Below are 18,745 nucleotides of genomic sequence, written 5' to 3' on the forward strand. Positions count from 1 at the left end.
ACACACACACATACACACACGCTCTCGGTAAGAATTGAGCCTAGTGTATATGGATAGGCAACCTTTTTCCATGAGAACAAGTGACGCCAATATATATATACCTAGATGAATCCAAGAACATGCCCAAATTCATCTTATAAGAAAGCTCAATTTATAATCTCACAGTAATCATTCACAAGACAATAAACCATCAACTCCATCATGCATAGTATGGACTAGATACTACGATATCCCCACTAACATCATCAAGGCCCAATAGTGACGCCAATGACCATTGCACATGCCAAGTGAAACTGGCATAAGCTCGTGATTGATGAATGTTACCATCATGTAGAAGATGCAATGTGATTGGTTGGTCCTCTATTACTGCCAGACAAGCATATTTTGCACGCCAAACCTGCCTGTGGCTCAAAGAAAGAGGACGGCCCAATCCCTTGCGCGGGAAGACAGAAGCTTAACTATTTGGATAATAGATGCTGACGATTGAGCCCGTTGTATAACATCAGTTTATCCTAATCCTATGTGCCATAGAAGATTAATCTTTACATCGTTAAAATTTTGATCTTCTAGACTGCAATGCTTGTTTAACCACAAGAAACAAGAAACAAAACGAAATTGCTTAGTCTCATGTGTGAACACTCGTCCTCCTCACAATGTACGTTATTCATAATCTATCACAAAAAGTTCATCAGTCACAGATGCCTCAGGGTCTTTACAGACACACAAATCCCCCACCCATTGTTGTACAGGGGGGGGATCCCCCGCCCATGTGAGGCGGCAGGTGAGATCTCCCCTTTTCACAGGTAGGTTTTTTATCTTTCTAGAATTGAAAGTGTCTTTCTCAAAATATGGAGGCTATATGAAGTCATACGGGTCTGAATCTCAAAGCCATTTCATGTAGCTGAGACTTCTTTACAATGATGGTTTGGTTAATCATATCAACCTGAAGATATATGAGGCCTAATGGCTGCAATGTGGCCAGAAACCCCATTGAGTATGTAAACCTCTGCAGGAGTATAGGGGCACCCTGTGTTAGCTTCTGAGCCTTGGAGTGGAATGGCTGGTTGAATAACATGGCAACCACGGCCACACTTGATGATACACATCCGCGGACCATTACGGAGCTTCCAAATCTGTAGAGCTAATTTCATCAGGACATCAGTAAGGAATAACCTAAAGGCTATGGACCTTGCAAACTGGCCATCAAGGAAGGGAACTCCATATAGTTTTCTCACCTCTACTACACCCCGGCGAGGTGCATGTATAGCTAGGCATAAAGCAAAATCATCTTTTCTCTCACTTTGATTAGTTGGCCTATGAGAAGAAGATGCCAAGGGGTAGTCATCCACAGGCACATCTAAGAAGAAGCAACGTGCATCACGGTATCCCTACACAAGCCCATCACATTTGGTTTTAGAGCTGTCTGCTCTAGCTCTTTAGTAGCGAAAATAGATAAAAAAGAAAGTTAAAAGCACCATTGTGCCAACATCGAACCTTCCACAGTCGAATCACAACCAAAGCCTGTGTATCAATCAGAAGGATGCGGCCTAGAGAGTCGGTTAGTGCAGCTATGGTGCCACTGGGAGACAGTGCAATCCTTTCCCCTTTCCTTGGCTCATCTTTCAAAGCAGTCACAAGGGATGCTGGAATGTTTCTTGGAATGAGATGCCTTTTCATCAAAACATGTTAAATTACTTCACACTTGAAATACTAAAACGAGGTCCAAGATCTGATTGCAGTCAGAGTGTCCTTTATGCTTTACCTTTTCCAAAATCTTGAGGCTTGACTTCCAGAGGTTGTCGCTGTTCGGTGCTGTCTTGCCAAAACATTCTTGTCAAAGTTGCGAATGTCGACAAAGCAGTGGGCACAATCTTCTTCAGAATAATGTTTGCAATAGAGTTACTACTATCCTCTATCAACCTGCCATGACTAAGTTATAACCTGGCATAAATTCCTTTCAAAACCCCTCGTGCTCACACATGCACACATTTTGCACAACACACGAGCTTGCCCATTGCACACGCAAGTGCACCCATGTACACATGCATACACGCATAGGCACAGACACATGCAAACAGATAATATCCTTTTAGGTAAAAGATTACCTGTGAGCTGCATATACGTAGTCTGGCCCAACTGTGATGGCACAGAAGTATCTCTGCCTGGACTGCACAACAAAGATTCCTATAATGGAAAACCATGCAAGTATACTAAACAGCTTGGTGATCAAAACGCAAACACCTTACCTGTTGACACTCGAATAGAGGTGGGGCCAGAACACCAGATATCACTCCATCAACACAAGTAGAGGCCACTCCTGTATTTTTGCTAACATTCCATACTTGATGTACCACCTTTTGTGAGCTGAAATAGGCTTCGGTAATTGCACTGAATCTTCCCTTCCTTGGTCGTTCCTCAGCATCATGCAAATACCTGTGCAGCAACGGCTGGGCCGCATACCATCATAAAAATCAATTTTACTGCAAAAAGTAGGGGCGTGACAGACAAACCCCTCGGGGCTAGATCCCCCATCCAAGGCTGAGAACAGGCGAACCAGCCTGGGCATATATATATCTGTTAAGGGCCTAAGCCAATCGATCTCCTTCATCACACATCAAGTGACATGTTGACAAATCTTGAACAAACTCTCCATTGCAAACAATCTATATGACGAGATTGTGGTACAAAACCTGCAAATCCAATGTATCGATGCACACTAAAGCACTGGAGTATACAACACATAGTTCTTCCATGCAGCTATGTTGTAAGGACTTGCTATGGCTTCCTCGAACTCGCAGCTGCAAAACTGGATTTCCGTGAAATACCTGCAGAAAAAAAGAAACCATCAGGAACCTTAACCTTAAATTTCACTGGGCCACTAGTGTGTCCATGTTTGTTGTATTCATGGTTCTACGCTTTACATGCAATCATCCTTGTTGGAGGTGCAGATCTTGTGCCAGCAGTTGCTGTTTCTTGCTGTTGTGTGTGAATGGCGGTCAGTTTGGGATTTGGTCCTGCTCTCCTAGAAAGCAATTACTGCTGACTGCTAATTGGAATCAACTGCCAGTCACAGTACTGAGAATTCCAAGAATTGCTGCTTCTTTCAGGAAACTGCTGATCACCCGACCACTTGGGATCCATTCCTATCACTCCCACCTTATGGCTGACAGCATGTTGGGTCAAGGATCACCAGCAGCACACTAGGAAGTGAACCATTGACAAAGGCATCTAGTTTAGGAGTAAGCTTCTGTTCTAAAGTCTTAATTCCTACTTACTGGATATTTCGTTACTGGATCCCCTTTTCCAAGAGGTCGGTTGGATTTATTGCTCATGCCATAGGAAACTCCTTAAAATTACTGCTTATGACTTAGTGTTTTACATGATTGGACAGATCAGTAAAAGACAGTTGCACCTCACGGTAAAGAATATTTACTCGGACTGAAAAAGAAAGTAAAACATAACAATTGGCAAAGATATACTCGAAACTGTATTCTGTATTACTGGAAAAGGGTTACAATGTTCCATGGCATGCAGAGTACAAAGAAGTATATTTGACTATCAAGGGAATGTCTAACATTCCGAATGATACAAAATGCCGGCTTTATATAGCCTTGGCCTCCAGGTCATTCCAGTATCAGTAACGTACATGTCTATCTAAACTTTTTATTCCCCCCAAATTAGATCCTTCTGTAGTCAGACATGTAGACCTGCTCAAGGGCGGAGAGATCTAGGTGCCACGTGGGGAGCACTATCAGGGTTCAAACTCGGAAGCCCAACCTGTCCAGTAACTGAATCTACATACTGGCTCCCTGATTTGTTGCAGCAATCAATACATTGACAAAGCTTCCTGTACCCTCAGGAAAGGTAGCCAGCTACTTTCTGGCTCCTACTCCGTTTGCACTGCCCTTTGTAAATGATGTCCTTCATGTAGGAAGTCCTTTCCTGGTGTGATGGGCGTTGGCCTCCTCAAACTTTCTTCATCTTTACCTTTTTGTCTTGTTCCTCCTCCTGCAGTTCCTGCTCTTTGGCTTCTTCGGTGGCCTTTCCCTTGCCTTTATCTTCTACTTCTCTTTGCCTTTCCCGCCTGCTTTCTTGGTTCTGTTGGGCCACGGCTTGATCCGGCTCCGCCAGGTCCTGTTTCTAATCTTGCTAATCCTGCATCTGCTCCACCTCCTGCACTTGCTTCTGGTCCTCCCTCGGTGTCACATGCGGAAGAACTACATGTATTAAGAACTGTGGAAAACACAGAGATGAACAAAGAGAAGAGAGAGAGATGTTGCTGCTGTTAGAAGTCATCTCCGGTCTATTTGTATACACCAGGGCCTTTGTTGTGGGTGTGCTCGCCCTTATGAGGTGTCTTATCATTTTTCCACACTCCCCGTATTTTTTCCCTATTTTTTCCCATTTTTCCTAGTGGTGGGAGGGCTGCCAGATGATGCCGGGAGCACCCCAGTGCTGGCCGACTGGATCTACATCAGTCGTGGGCTTCAGGGCTGCTGGCAGACTGGTTTTCATCAGTCGTGGGCATCAGTATGCTGGACCACTGCATTTATGCAGTCGTGGGATTTTTTCTCCAGTCGTGGGCACTCTTGCTGCTGGCCAACTGCCCTCTATGAGATGTATATATAGCCCCTCAGCCCCCACCACTTTCTCATTCAGTTTTTCCGGGATCTTGTGTATAGAGAAGAGTTTACACACCTATCTCTCTGTGTTTCTTGTGCTGTTTATTTTCTGCAGTCTACTTGCTCTTGTCTACCCAAGTTTGGTTATCATTTCCGCTGCATATTCTGACATGGTATCAGAGCCCTAGGCTCTAGGAGATCTTGGGCGTTTTTCTGAGCAAGAGGGGGAGCAACAGGTTGCTGATTGGTGGACTGTTTCGGGCTGAACGGGAAGAGAAGGTGCAAGAGGAAGGCGGGCAAAGGTGCTGGACAGCCACTTGCAGATTTTCAGATTTTTTTTTTTCCACCCACCCACCCTTTCAGGTTACTCTCCGCGATGGCAGATTTACTAGAGATGGCTGAGAAGCACGTGAAGATTCCGACTCTCCCCACGTTCCCAGTGGATCGTCAATTGGACGGGTCCAATTACGACATCTGGAAGGTCATGATGGAGTCAGTTCTGGAGTCATATGACCTTGCTGATTTTATTATCATCGGGGTGCCACGGCCGGAAGCTGAGGAAGGGGAGTTATTATCGACGAGGAAGGACCGAGAGGCACAGGCACACATGTGGGATCGTGTCAACGCAAGGGTCCGGTCGTTTATTTTCCTCAATTGCACACCACAAGCGATCAATCATGTGAAGCACATGACGCTGGCGAGAGGCATATGGGAGCACTTGGCTTCTTTGTATAACAGGGTGTCACCCATGAAGCGGATATCCTTGGAAGTGCAGATGCGGGTTATGAACCCTGCAAAGTCTTCGACGATGCGGGAACACATCAACAAGCTGCAGGCTCTTCAGCAAGAAGTCCTTCAAGCTGGGAAAGAGATATCATCTGAAGATATGGCCATCACTTTGCTTTCCCACTTGCCTGGTCAGTATTCTGCTTTCTATTCCTCGTTGATCACGAGTGGCAGGCTCAGCACCATTACTTGGGAGGAGCTTGTGCCAATGGTCCTGGACCAGGAGAAACGTTTCACGAACCCTCCTCACGGCGGAGGTTCGGAGGCCTTAACTGGCCAACGGTCGAAAGGCCGTAATACCAACAAGGGCAAAGGGAAGGCTTCACCGGAGAAGTCTTCTGAGAAGAAGCCTGATCCAGAACGAGAGAAGCTGAAGGCTGAAAGATCTTGTAATGATTGTGGCGAGAAAGGCCACTACTGGAGGAAGTGCCCTAAGCGGACAGGGAAGAGTGTTGATTCCTCAGCCTCAGCTGCAAAGACTCCGGCATTTGTGCAGTTAGAGATGGTGGACTCCGATGATTCATCATCTTCGAGCGAGGAGGCAGTTGGCTTCACCGCGAAGGATACCCGGGAATGGATTCTCGACAGTGGTGCTTCCAGGCACATGACTCCATCCCGTGACTTCTTTCTGGATCTGAAACGGCAGTCAGGTCGTATCTTTATTGGCGATAACTCCACTATTCCGATACATAGTGAGGGCCGGATGGAGATTATTCCCGACGGCAAGGGGGGCAAGCATGCTTCCCGTGTTCTTTATGTCCCTGCTCTGGGTTTTCATCTTCTGTCCGTGCATGAGGTATGCAAGACTGGCTTTCGGGTGGAATTTGAGGAGCATTCAGTTGCTCTAAGGGACCGTGAGACAGGCAAAGTTGTTTGGGAAGGCGGTGTGGAGAATGGCATCTACAAGCTCTCTGCACTCTCCTCATTGACAGGCTCTCAGGTCGGAGATTTGTGGCACTTTCGTTTTGGCCACTTAAATGTGGATGCTTTGCGGCGCGCCTTCTGGAACCAGATGGTGGTTGGCTTGCCAGATGTTGGTAGTAGGCAAGGACGCTGCAGTTCTTGCATACGTGGTAAGCAGCACAGGGAATCCTTTTCGAAGCAGGTTTCCAGGCGGGCTTTGAAACCATTGGAGTTGATTCACACTGACTTGTGTGGACCACAACAGATACCATCCTTGGGAGGATCTCTCTACTTCATGCTGCTTGTTGATGATTGTACCAGATTCACGTGGGTCTACTTTCTTTCCCAGAAGGACCAGGCTTTTGCTCAGTTCAAGGATTGGCACGTGATGGTGGAGAAAGAGTCTGGATATCAGGTTAAGACTCTCAGGGCTGATAAAGGAGGTGAATTCTCCTCGACTGTATTTTTCAGGTTTTGTGCAGACCATGGCATCAAAAGGGAATTGGCCAATACCGGATCGCCTTCGGAGAATGGAGTTGTTGAACGTAAGAACAGGACTGTGGTGGAGATGGCGAGGACCATGCTGGAGCATCGTGATCTTCCTCGTCCACTTTGGGGTGAGGCTGTGGCAACGGCTGTCCATACCATTAACCACTCTCCGACGACTTCTGTACCCCATATGACTCCATTTGAGGCATATTTTGGCAGGAAACCCAATGTCTCGCACTTCCGTGTCTTTGGGAGTGACGCGTATGTACATGTTCCGAAGAAGCAGAGGGGGAAGCTTGACTCCAAGTCCCGCAAGCTGGTATTTGTGGGATATAACGCTCTTTCCAAGGGATACAGGTTGTATGATCCAGAGAGGAACGAGATTGTTGTCAGCCGGGATGTGGTCTTTGACGAGCATGTTCCAGCATCCACTGTCGAGGAGCCGCCACTTCTTGGAGATCCAGAGGAGTCTGATGATGATTCCCAGTCTATCACTCCAATTGATCCACCTCAGTCATCACAGGAGGTTGAGCCCGCAGCTGGAGTTGAGCCCCCGCGATCACAGGAGGCTCCACGATCTGTTCGAGTACCTAGGTGGTTGTTAGACACCCTTCGGGAGTCAGGTGTCATGGAGCTACCCTCCGAGTGGACCACAGAGGACGGCCCTCGAAGATCACATCGAGTCCGAGATAAAAGCAACACGGCGGAGCTTCTTCAGGTGAACTATGCTTTGATGTCTCGTATCATGCGGGACAAAGAGCCCACTTCCATAAAGGAAGCCCTTTCACAGGATACTTGGAGGAAAGCCATGCAGGTGGAACTTGATGCCATCGAGAAGAACAACACTTGGGAGTTGGTACCGAGGCCGTCGAAGCAGTCAGTCATTGGTGTCAAATGGGTCTTTAAGACCAAATACGCGTCTGATGGGTCGGTGGACAAACACAAAGCCAGGCTTGTGGCTAAAGGTTATGCTCAACGGCCAAGCATCGACTACGAGGATACCTTTGCACCGACAGCGCGGATGACCACGATTCGGACCGTTCTTGCCCTTGCTTCTTCTCAGAGGTGGCCCGTGTACCAGATGGATGTAAAATCTGCGTTCCTTAATGGTGACTTGCAGGAGGAGGTGTACGTTGAGCAGCCTCCAGGCTTTATTGTTCCAGGATTGGAAGGGATGGTTTACAGGTTACGTAAGGCCTTGTATGGTCTTAAGCAGGCTCCCAGGGCTTGGAATCAGAGGATTGATTCCTTCTTTATTTGGACTGGATTTCAGAGATCGGTTGCAGATCCGAACCTGTATCTCTTTCGGGAACGCGACTTATCATCCTTTATGTGGATGATCTCATTCTCACCGGCGGTCATGTGGAGCACATTGGAGCGACGAAGGCTGCCTTGTCAAAGGAGTTTGAGATGACCGACTTAGGCTTACTCCACTTCTTCTTGGGATTGGAGATCTGGCAGACCCAGAGGGGGTTTTTCGTCTCTCAGCAGCAGTATGTTCATGAGTTGCTTGAGGCCTTTGGGATGGAGAACTGCAAGCCTATTACTTCGCCGATGGACCCGAACACAAAGTTAACCGTTACAGATCCTTGTGAGCCAGTTGCTGCCTCGCAGTATCGGAAGTTGGTTGGTTCATTGATCTGGCTGCGGAACACCAGATTGGACTTGAGCTTCTCCGTGGGGCTGTTGAGCTCTTTTATGCAGACGCCATTGAAGTCTCATTGGGACGCAGGATTGCGGATCTTGCGGTATCTGCAAAGTACGAAGAATCTGGGACTCTTTTACACATGAGGGAATGGAGTCAAGCTCCAAGGTTGGAGTGACTCAGATTGGAGAGGAGATCCAGACACGAGGAGATCTACTTCAGGATACAGTTTTACCCTCGGCTCAGGAGCAGTTTCTTGGAGCAACAAGAGGCAGCCTACTATTGCCCTTTCTTCGACAGAGGCAGAGTATCGGGCTGCTTGTGGTGCTGCTTGTGAGGTTGTATGGCTGCGGAGGCTGCTAGGCGAGATTGGGTTTCCACAGAGGGAGCCCACAGTCATCCAGTGCGATAACCAGAGTTGTATAGCTATTGCTTGGAACCCGGTTTTCCATGCCCGGACCAAGCATATAGAGATACAGTATCACTTTGTACATGAGAAGATCTTGGCGGGTGACATCTTGCTACTTTATTGTTCGACGGAGGACAATGCGGCGGACCTCTTCACGAAGTCTCTACCTCAGGCTACGCTCAGGCGGCACTCCAGCTCCCTTGGGTTGGTTTCACAGCCAGGAGCTGAGAGGGGGTGTTAGAAGTCATCTCCTGTCTATTTGTATACACCAGGGCCTTTGTTGTGGGTGTGCCCGCCCTTATGAGGTGTCTTATCATTTTTCCACACTCCCTGTCATGGCCCTGTGAAAATGGAACAGCACAAGTGTGGGCATGGTGGTTGTTTGCTGAGTCAGAATATTGAATGATTCACATGGGGGGTGCCCGGACAGAGTTAATGATGTGTGGACATCCCTAGGTGTGAAGGGGGGAACTAGAACATTAAACTTTTAATGTTTATTAAAGTTGCCCCTAGGCCTTAGTGGCCCCTAGGGACTTTTAAAGTTTGGGGCCCTAGGATTATTATGGGGAGGAGGCCACTCCACTTTTGGAGTGTGTGCTTCTCTCTCCTCCCTCCCTCTCTTCTTTTTGGGAAAAAGAGTCGTGGAGGATTGATGCGCTTGTTCTCATGCGTGGAAAAGCTGAAGAGAAGGGGTCGACTGCTGATTAAGGGCTGCTGCTGCTGACTTCTGTGTGCTGGAGCAGGCCGTACAGCAGCCGTACAGGTCTGTACGACAGCAAGTACTGCTGTGGACAGAGGCGGCGCTGAACTGTGGGACAGAGACAGGCTGCAACAGGCGGCTGCAGCTGCTGAACTCAGGCTGTACAGGCTGTACGACTGCAAGTACAGTTCTGTACTTCTGCAGGTACACTGTACGGCCAGATCAGGTGCAAGTACAGGTGCTGGGCATCACTGTTGCAGGCGGCGCAGGCGACCAGCAGCAAAACAGCAGGCGGCTACTACTGGCTGCGCAGGTACAGGTGTGTACAAGTGCTGGCTGCATGCAAGGATAGCTTCTGGCACGTATCCCGAGGCAGTACAAACCGGTACAGGGCTGTTTTTCAGATCTGTACAGTCAAGTACAGCATATAGTTGGATGCAAGGAGGAGGGTACAGACAAGTACGTACATGCGTGTGAAGCAGGGTTGTGGAAACAAGTGCCTGCAAGTACAGATTGGTACCGTTATCTTCTCCAGTGCTGATTCACGGGCTGATTTTGGTAAGCTCCGCATCTGTTCATCTATCTCTCTTTCTACTGCTTGATGTCTGTTGCAGATTTGAGTTATCTGGCCCCTTGTGAGAGGAGGGGTATGGCAGATTGACAAGGGTTGAGACAGAGTTTGGACACTACATGTATGTATGAGCTGAGATGTTGAATCATGTACTTGAGTTATGCCAGATGTATGCTCATGGCTGCCCTGCTTAGTGGTCTTGGCTGATCAGAGGGAGGCACAGTGTGTTATTTTGAGACACAGATCTGTGTGCATGGATCCTCTGTGCTAAGAGGGATTGTGGGCCGTCAGATTGGACATACAGGTGTAATCTCTTGGCTGATTTTTGTTGTACTCAGCCATTCATATTTTTTGGAATTGAATAAAGAAATACCGCAAGGGGCGCCAAGCTTTGGGGCCAACAGGCATCGCCTTGTTTTCAGATTTGGGCACTCTAGCCCCAATCTTTTCTGTTTTCATATCTAGACTACAAGTGGACGGGTGACTGCTAGTCTACCGTACTCTGGTTTCTATTAGAGGCCGGTTTCAAGGTTCCGTCCCCGGGACCAATCATCAACTTTCTGAAGGGGGTGAGCTCGTGGTTGCTTTGAAGAAAGCCATCGCTGAAAATTCAGCAAACATGTCTGATACAGAGGATGAGTACTTCTATCATGAAGAAGAAGAGCAAGACACCTCTCCTGAGAGAGATGTATCTGAGGATACTCATGCAGGAGAACAGGCTGCAGATATTGAGCAATATGAGGGTGTAACCCAATCAGATGTACTTAGTAAAGAGGATGATGATGCTCGGTTCAAAGATCGTTTGGCTGGTATTATGGATACTTTTATGCAGCTCACACAGAGTGAGAGATTTGCTGAATTTATGAGATCCCGTATAGAGCCCGAGAAAAAGAAGAAGGTTCGTTCTAAGAATCTTCCACAGGGTCATAGTGGTGCCATCCCACGGGAACCATCTTTTGGCCAGTTTCCGAACATGCAGCATGCTTATGGTGCAAACTCTCAGAGTTCCTTCTATGGACAGCCACCTATTCCTCAGCAGAATATGCATCCAGGTTATTTTGGTGGTGGCTCGGTGTTCCAATCTATGACTGGGGGTTACCCTCAAGGAGGCATGGGTATGCATGGGCCTTTTGGAGCTAATTTTCAGCCTGGTATGCAAGGGAATATGTATGGTGGTATGCAGTCCGGTATGCAAGGAAATATGTTTGGGGGCATGCAACCTGGAATGCAAGGCAATATGTTTGGTGGTATGCAGCCAGGTATGCATAACGGAATGTTTGGAAACATGGCTGGAATGTATGGTATGCCTGGTGTGGGAATGCGAAATGTTGACCCAATGATGGGCATGAATGTTGGGGGCAGCAATCTTGCGAAACCACTTCCACATGATAATCTAACGCCTATGGGAAAGGCGAAGGATTACAAGGAAGGGGGAGCTGCAGTGAAGTTTGATACATTCAATGGGGCCAAGGATAAACTTAAAGCACTTACCTTTTTACAGCAGTTTGATGCTGCTTTTTCTGGTGGGAATTACACAGAGTCCTCTAAGGTGAGGAAAGCTGCCACTTTTCTCAAGGGCAATGCTTTGCAGTGGTTCTTCTTTTGCAGGGCATAGCACCCACTACATGGGTCCAATTCAAACAGGTATTCTCTTCCGTATGGCTCACATCTACATTTGAGGTGGATGTTATGACCGCATAGCACAAATTGGATGCTTCAAAGTGTGATAATTTGGAAGATTACAACAAGAAGTTTTGGGAAGCTTTACTCCCAGTGACTTCTTACCAAGCAGTGCCATTGTCTGAGCAGGTAGAGAAGTATTGTTGTGGGCTGCCCAAAGAGGTACGAGATTATTGTATCAAGACAAGAGTAACGAACATGTCACAGATGATTGAAAATGCTATGACAGCTAATGCATTACTCACAGGAGGTTCATCTGGGTTTAAAGGCAGTAAGAAATTGAGCAAGAAAGCTAAAAAATTTGGGCATGCTTCTCGTGATGCTAAGACGAAGTATAAGAAGTTGCCAATGCCCAAGAGGACTTCTGAGGAAAGGCAGGCTTTGAGAGATGCTCATAAGTGTTTTTACTGTACTGAAGAGGGGCATATGTCATTCAATTGTCCCAAAAGATAGTCCCAAAAGGACTCTGACAATAAAGGAGAGCCCAAGTCAAAGAAACCAAAACCTTCTGCAGGCTTAGTTCCTGATCTTGTGGGGGAACAGCCAAGCGGTGAAGCTACAGAGTTGTGCAGGGCATGGGGCAAAGTGAGAGATCAGAATGCCTTGATCTTCTTTGACACAGGTGCTCGAGCCAACTTCATTTCACCAGATTTGGCTGGTCGATTGGGGATTCGCGCAGAGGAGATGGGGCCGTTACATGAGGCTAATATGGCTTGTCCAGGGTATGTAGAACCCGTTACTCCTATCATTGGGAAGCTTCGGCTTCATTTGCAGGGTTATGTGGACAGCGAAGAGTTCTTCATCATGCCTTTGGATGGCTGTGATGTCTTGTTGGGGATGCCATGGTGCCACAGGGTACATGCGGTGGTGGATACTTACAATAGGAAAATTACTCTGACTCATAGAGAGAAAGAACATGTATTGGATGTAAAACTCAAAGGGGAATCTGTTCCTATTGTATCCGCTTTGGCGATTTCATCAGTAATGAAAAAGCATCTTTCGCGTACTTGATTTTTGTAAAAGGATGCACAGGATGATGAGTCTAAGTCTAATTTGTCTATGTTAGATAAGGACAGGACTGATTTCTTATGTGGGTTTCAAGACTGTTTTTCCGAGTCATTGCCAGGAGAACTACCTCCTGAGAGGCCAGAAGATCATGCCATTGATCTGATTCCTGGTAGTACTCCACCGAATAGACCGCCGTACCGTGTTAGTGCAGCCCAACAGGAAGAGATTATGAGTCAGGTGCAGGAGCTTTTGAATAAAGGGTTGATACAGCCTAGCTCATCACCCTTTTGCTCACCTGTACTCTTGGTGCAGAAGAAGGATGGTTCTTGGCGCATGTGTATTGACTACAGGGCGCTAAACAAGAATACCATCAAGAATCGATTCCCCATACCAAGGATCGATGACATTTTGGACCGCTTACAGGGCTCCACAATCTTTAGTCGTATTGACTTGAAAAGCAGGTATCATCAGATACGAATTAGACCCGAGGATGTGCATAAGACAGCATTCCGAACCACGTTTGGATTCTATGAGTTCTTGGTTATGCCCTTTGGTTTGACAAATGCACCTGCCACATTTAACAGAATGATGGACAGGATTTTCAGGCCTCATAGAGAGTTTGTGGGCACATTCTTTGATGATATGATTGTGCATTCACAAATTGAGGAAGAGCATAGAAGGCATTTGGCCATTGTGTTTGCAGAACTCAGAAACCATAGATTGGTTGTTAATGGCAAGAAGAGTGAGTTCTTTTTGCAGGAGATACATTTCTTGGAGCATATTGTGTCTGCGCATGGAGTCCGTATGGATCCAGCAAAGGTGGAAGCAATACTTAATTGGCCAGCTTTGAGGACCGTGCATGATATACGCAGCTTTCTAGGATTGTGTTCCTATTACAGGCGTTACATACGGCACTTTGCTGAAATTGCTTCGCCTCTTCATGCTTTGGCGAAGAAGACAACTCCGTTTAGATGGGCTGATCGGAAAATTACAGCATTCAAAAAGCTCAAAGAAAAGCTTACTTCGGATCCAGTATTGGTGTTACCGGACCTCCGAAAGGCTTTTGTTGTCCAGTGTGATGCATGTGGAAGTAGCATTGGTGCGGTTCTCATGCAAGAGGGACATGTGATAGCCTATGAGAGTAGAATATTGCAAGATGCCAAGAAGCATTTACAGGTTTATGAGAAAGAGATGTTGGCTGTAATTCACGCTCTTTCTACATGGAAACATTACTTGCTTGGGGCTGATTTCACTGTGCAAACAGATCATCAGACCTTGCGCTATTTCCTCACGCAGACTAAGCTTTCAGAGAAGCATATGCGTTGGGCAAACTTTTTGTCAATGTTTCACTTCCAGATTGTGCATGTGGAAGGCAAAAAGAATGTATGCTTTGTCACGCAAGCCACAGGTCTCTGCAGTTTCACTTGCTTATCATCATGAGCTTGATGCAATGAAAGAGTAGTATGCCCAAGATGAGGACTTTGAAAGGTTGTATGATCAGATGTCTGAGGGTCAGCGGCATGAGCACTACACTCTCAGAGATGGGTTTTTATTGATGCATGGCAGACTGTGTGTTACCAGGCCATTGCGACTCAAGGTTATGATTGAAAGTCATGCCCCACCGTATGCAGGTCATAGAGGTATTGACGCCACGGTAAAAGCAGTGGAGACTTTCTTTTATTGGCCAACCTTGAGACGAGATGTTGATGCCTTTGTCAGGCAATGCATTGTATGTCAAAAGGTAAAGTTTGACTGTCAGAAGACACCAGGGTTATTACAGCCTTTATCTATTCCAGATAGACCTTGGGAGAGCATTGCCATGGATTTTATATTTGATCTTCCACGGACACAAACGGGCAATGATGGCATTTGGACTATCATATGCAAGTTCAGTAAGCAGGCTCATTTCATTCCCGTGTGTAAGACGATCAAAGTGGATCATATAGTGAAGTTGTTCATGGCGAACATCTTCAAGTATCATGGCTTGCCCACGTCTATCATTAGTGACCATGATCCACGGATGACGAGTTTGTTCTGGAGAGGGTTGTTTGACAACATGGGTACAACTCTCAAGTTTTCATCGTCATTTCATCCGCAAACAGATGGTCAGTCAGAAGAGGCTAACTCTACAATGTTGGATCTTCTCAAGTGTTATGTGTCAGAGCACAAGCAACAATGGGAAAAGTATCTTCCTTTGCTGGAGTTTGCATATAACAACACTGTTCATACCTCGACAGGCAAGGCGCCTTTTGATGATTGTAGAAAGGAGGGAAGAAGGTACCACCCATTTTGCATACAAAGGATAAGATCTTTGAGGTTGATCAGTATGTGGAGAGCTTGGATGAAGCTTATCGGAGAGTTAAGTTGGCCCTCCAGAAAACTCAGCAGAAGCAAAAGAAAGCCGCAGACCGTCACAGACGTGATTTACAGTTTGCATTGGGTGATTGGGTTCTTTTGCGCTTTGAAAAGGCTAGACTCAAGAAGATGAAGGGTAAAGAGCGCTTATTCCCTAAATTGAGCATGCGATATTATGGGCCTTTTCAGATTATGGAAAAGATTGGTGAGGTATATCGTTTGAAGTTACCAGATCACTGGAGGATTCACAATGCTTTTCACGTGAGTCTTCTTAGACCTTTCCGTGGGGATGTGCCTGAGGATGTATCAGATGAGGCTCAGCCGGAAGTTGAGGAACTTGATGAGGTTCTGATTCCAGAGCAGATACTGGCACATAAAGAAAGGAAGGTACGAGGTAAAGTTTCCCGTCGCTATCTTGTGAAGTTCAAGAACTATTCACCGATGGATGCGAAGTGGATGGAGGAAGGTGTCTTAACAGATTCACCTCAGGTTTTGCAGCTTTATCTCGATGCCTTTGAGTTAGAGCCGACTCTTGTTGTGGCTCATTCAAGTTCAGCAGAGCATGGGTCTGGAGCATTGTTGGGGTAAAGGCGTTATGCCCACCCTTATAGTGTGTACAAGCCCATAAGTTATAGTACATAGTACACTTAGTACTTTTAATGTACTAAGTGCACTATGTGTACTAGTGCAATATACATGTGTGATAGGGGAGTCACACACTCATGCTATTGATGAGTTGACTTATCCCCACAACTCTCTCTCTCTCTCTCCCTTGCTTCTCTGTGTATGTCTCCCACATGACCTAACCCTAATACTCTCCCATCAACTGGTACCAGAGCTTTGGTCCCTCCCTCTTCTCCTTGATGGCTCCTGCTGATTTCTGTCCTTCTGTTCTGGTCGTATTCAGCCCTGTCATGCTGTTTGCCTGCTGAATTTTTTCTGCCCAGCCATTGTGGGCTGCTCAGCTGCTGCCCAGCCAGCAGCGTGGACTGCCCTAGCTGCCCAGCAGCCAAGCGAGGGCTGCCCAACAGCCAGGCGGGCTGCCCACTGGCGCTAGGCGACGTAGCACTTCAGCGCTGGGCGGCAGCAAGAATGCCAGACGGACACGTTGAGGCGTTTTGTCACGTTTCGGCTGGCTACAAAGCGTATTAGCGCTAGGCGAAGCCAAGCGAACACGCGTATGAGCGCTGGAGGCAGACGACACTAGGCGAAGGCCCTTCAGCGTAAAGCGAAGTAGCGCTAGATTCGTAGCGTAAGGCGCTAAGCGAAGAGGCTGCCCAGGACAACCCACGCAGCCAGCCCACGTGGCTGCCCAGGTTGCCCAACCAACATACGTGGCTGCCCAAACTGCACCAAAACAACTGCACAGCCAGCACACGTGGCTGCCCACAGCCAGGTGGGGCTGCCCAGCTGCTCCAGAAGCTCCCCAGCACCGAAGTCACCGCCTCCGTCTCAGCCTGCAAGTCAAGAAACTCAGAAAAAATCAGAAATTTCAAAGGTATTTTGCTTCAATTTTTTTTTGGGACTTGCAATTGAGCAGGTACAATTATCAATTGAGCAGGTACAGGTGCCCAATTGCTCAATTTTTGAGCAAAATTGGCAAAATTGGGTGACATTGGTCACAATCAGGATAAATTTGCAGGAAATTGGTCAAATCAGGATCAATTTGCAGGAAATTAAATGTCGAAATTTGGGGCTTTTGATGTAATTGTGCAATTAAGCACTCATACATGCTGTATGATGTGAAAAATCGCACATTTGGGCAAAATTTCAGCAAATTGCAGTGCAAATCAAGGGGCTTTTGTGCCGATTTGGTTGATTTGCATGCAGGCGATCGCATTTGATGCTGTGGATAATGTGCTGATGCCTTTCAAGCACTCAATGTGCCTGTAAATCAAGGGGCTTTCATGTATTGGATGTATACGTGGCCAGGGGGAAGCATCGTGAACACTCTGGATGCCGTCATGTGCGTCAATGTACCATGTATGATCAGAAATTGATCTTAAATCAAGGGGCTTTTCAAGTTTGTATGCTTGTTGAGCTTGGCAAAGCAGCAGGCAAGACATTTATGCCTTGAATCCTCAAAAATCAGCTTGCAGTCAAGGGGCTTTTGCCCAATTTCTGTTCGGGACTGTTGTATGCAATGTTCGTGACTGTAAAAGTCTGATTTTCACTCATTTGGACAGCCAGGAGAGCATTTATTGCTATTGTACCTGCTGGTATAGATTTGGCACAGCTTTGTGCATGTTTTGGCATGGCTGTACACTGTTTTGAGTGACCAAAAGGTTCAATTTCAGCTGCTGAACTTGCCGGTACAGGTTTGGTACATCATTGGTGAGCACTTGGTACTGCTGTACAGTACTTTGGAAGGGCAAAAGAGCACATTTAAGGTGCTGTCCAAAATCTGCAGCAACCAGATTTTGGTGATTTCATCACAAAAAGTGGGAGAAAAGTTGCATTCTTGCTTCCGCAGTGGGAGATAAAGCTTGGGAGAACAACTGTGAGCACTTTGTGTGCTTTTGGTGCAGTGTTTGCACATTTTGCAGGGAGTCAGGCATTTACAGGTTGCATTTTGCTATGGCAACCACAGGTGAGAGCTCTTCATTGCTTCACATCAAGAAGCTTGAAGGCTCGCATAATTATGATATTTGGCAAACCCAGTGCTACAATGTGTTGCTCCAGAAAAAGCAGCACAAGCCTATCAAAGAAAGGAGTGTGATGCCCGCTTCTCTTACTGCTGAAGAGTGGGAAGATATGGATGAGCTGGAAAAATCTACTATCATGTTGTCTGTGTCAGACTCATTACTTTTCAGCATTCGTGAAGAGAAGACAGCTTGGGGAATGTGGCAGAGATTGCAAGACTTGTATGCCCAACAAAGTGCCTCAAGCAAAGTGTATTGGTTGAAGAAACTCATAGGTCTTCAGATGAAGGAAGGGGCTTCTATGACAGCCCATCTAAATGAGTTTAATGGTATTGTCAGCCAGGTCATCAATCAAAAGTTGGCAATGGACGATGAGTTCAAAGCCACTTTTCTGTTATGCACTTTGCCAGAGAGTTGGGACACATTCAGGACAGCCACTAGCAATTCGAATGCTATGCTGTCATATGCAGATGTTGAGGGTGCTCTTCTTCAAGAAGAGATGAACAGGAAAAACAACTCTGTTGGAAAGTCCAATGCAATGAATGCACGTGGGAGATCCCAGCAAAGGGGTAAAAGCCAAGAAAGGGGAAGGAACAAGTCTCGCTCCAAAAAGGATTTGGAATGCCATTATTGTGGCAAGAAGGGACACATTAAAAAGCAATGCTACAAATGGAAAAATGATCAAAAAGAAAAGGGAAAAGGCAAAGACAAAGAGAAGGATGAAGCCAAAGATGTAAAGCCAAAGGGCAAAAGTGGAGTCAAGATTGAAGAAATCAATGTGTCACATGCAGGTGGCAGTGAGGATGAGGTCCTATTTACTTCTTCACTTGATGCCCATTCACTTCTTACAGGTGGTCATGGTATGCACTCATGGATCATTGATTCAGGTGCCTCCTTTCATGTCACAGGTTGCAGAGACTTGTTTGTCAGGTATA

The 18,745-nt window shown here is 46.7% G+C and overlaps 1 protein-coding gene across 3 annotated transcripts in view; it reads right to left on the reverse strand.

Moving 5' to 3' along the window:
• Nucleotides 1-639: 639 nt before the first annotated feature.
• LOC147618594 (uncharacterized) overlaps nt 640-18,745 on the reverse strand; it is a 30,519-nt gene continuing 12,413 nt past the window's right edge. The window contains exons 2-8 of one of the 3 annotated variants that reach the window (XM_086773619.1): nt 2,691-2,825; nt 2,247-2,447; nt 2,106-2,167; nt 1,763-1,920; nt 1,495-1,643; nt 1,236-1,388; nt 640-1,133 (exon numbers count right to left, since the gene is read on the reverse strand). In XM_086773619.1, the coding sequence (XP_086629745.1) occupies nt 939-1,133; nt 1,236-1,388; nt 1,495-1,643; nt 1,763-1,920; nt 2,106-2,167; nt 2,247-2,447; nt 2,691-2,825 (1,053 nt within the window). In that variant the 3' untranslated portion in view covers nt 640-938. Of the gene's footprint in view, nt 1,389-1,494; nt 1,644-1,762; nt 1,921-2,105; nt 2,168-2,246; nt 2,448-2,690; nt 2,826-18,745 lie in introns of all 3 variants that reach the window. The other 2 variants (XM_086773618.1, XM_086773617.1) reach the window with 2 other exon arrangements.

The sequence above is a fragment of the Cibotium barometz genome, chromosome 34 (assembly GCF_041138505.1).
Source record: "Cibotium barometz isolate CiBa-2024 chromosome 34, ASM4113850v1, whole genome shotgun sequence".
Lineage (NCBI taxonomy): Eukaryota > Viridiplantae > Streptophyta > Polypodiopsida > Cyatheales > Cibotiaceae > Cibotium > Cibotium barometz.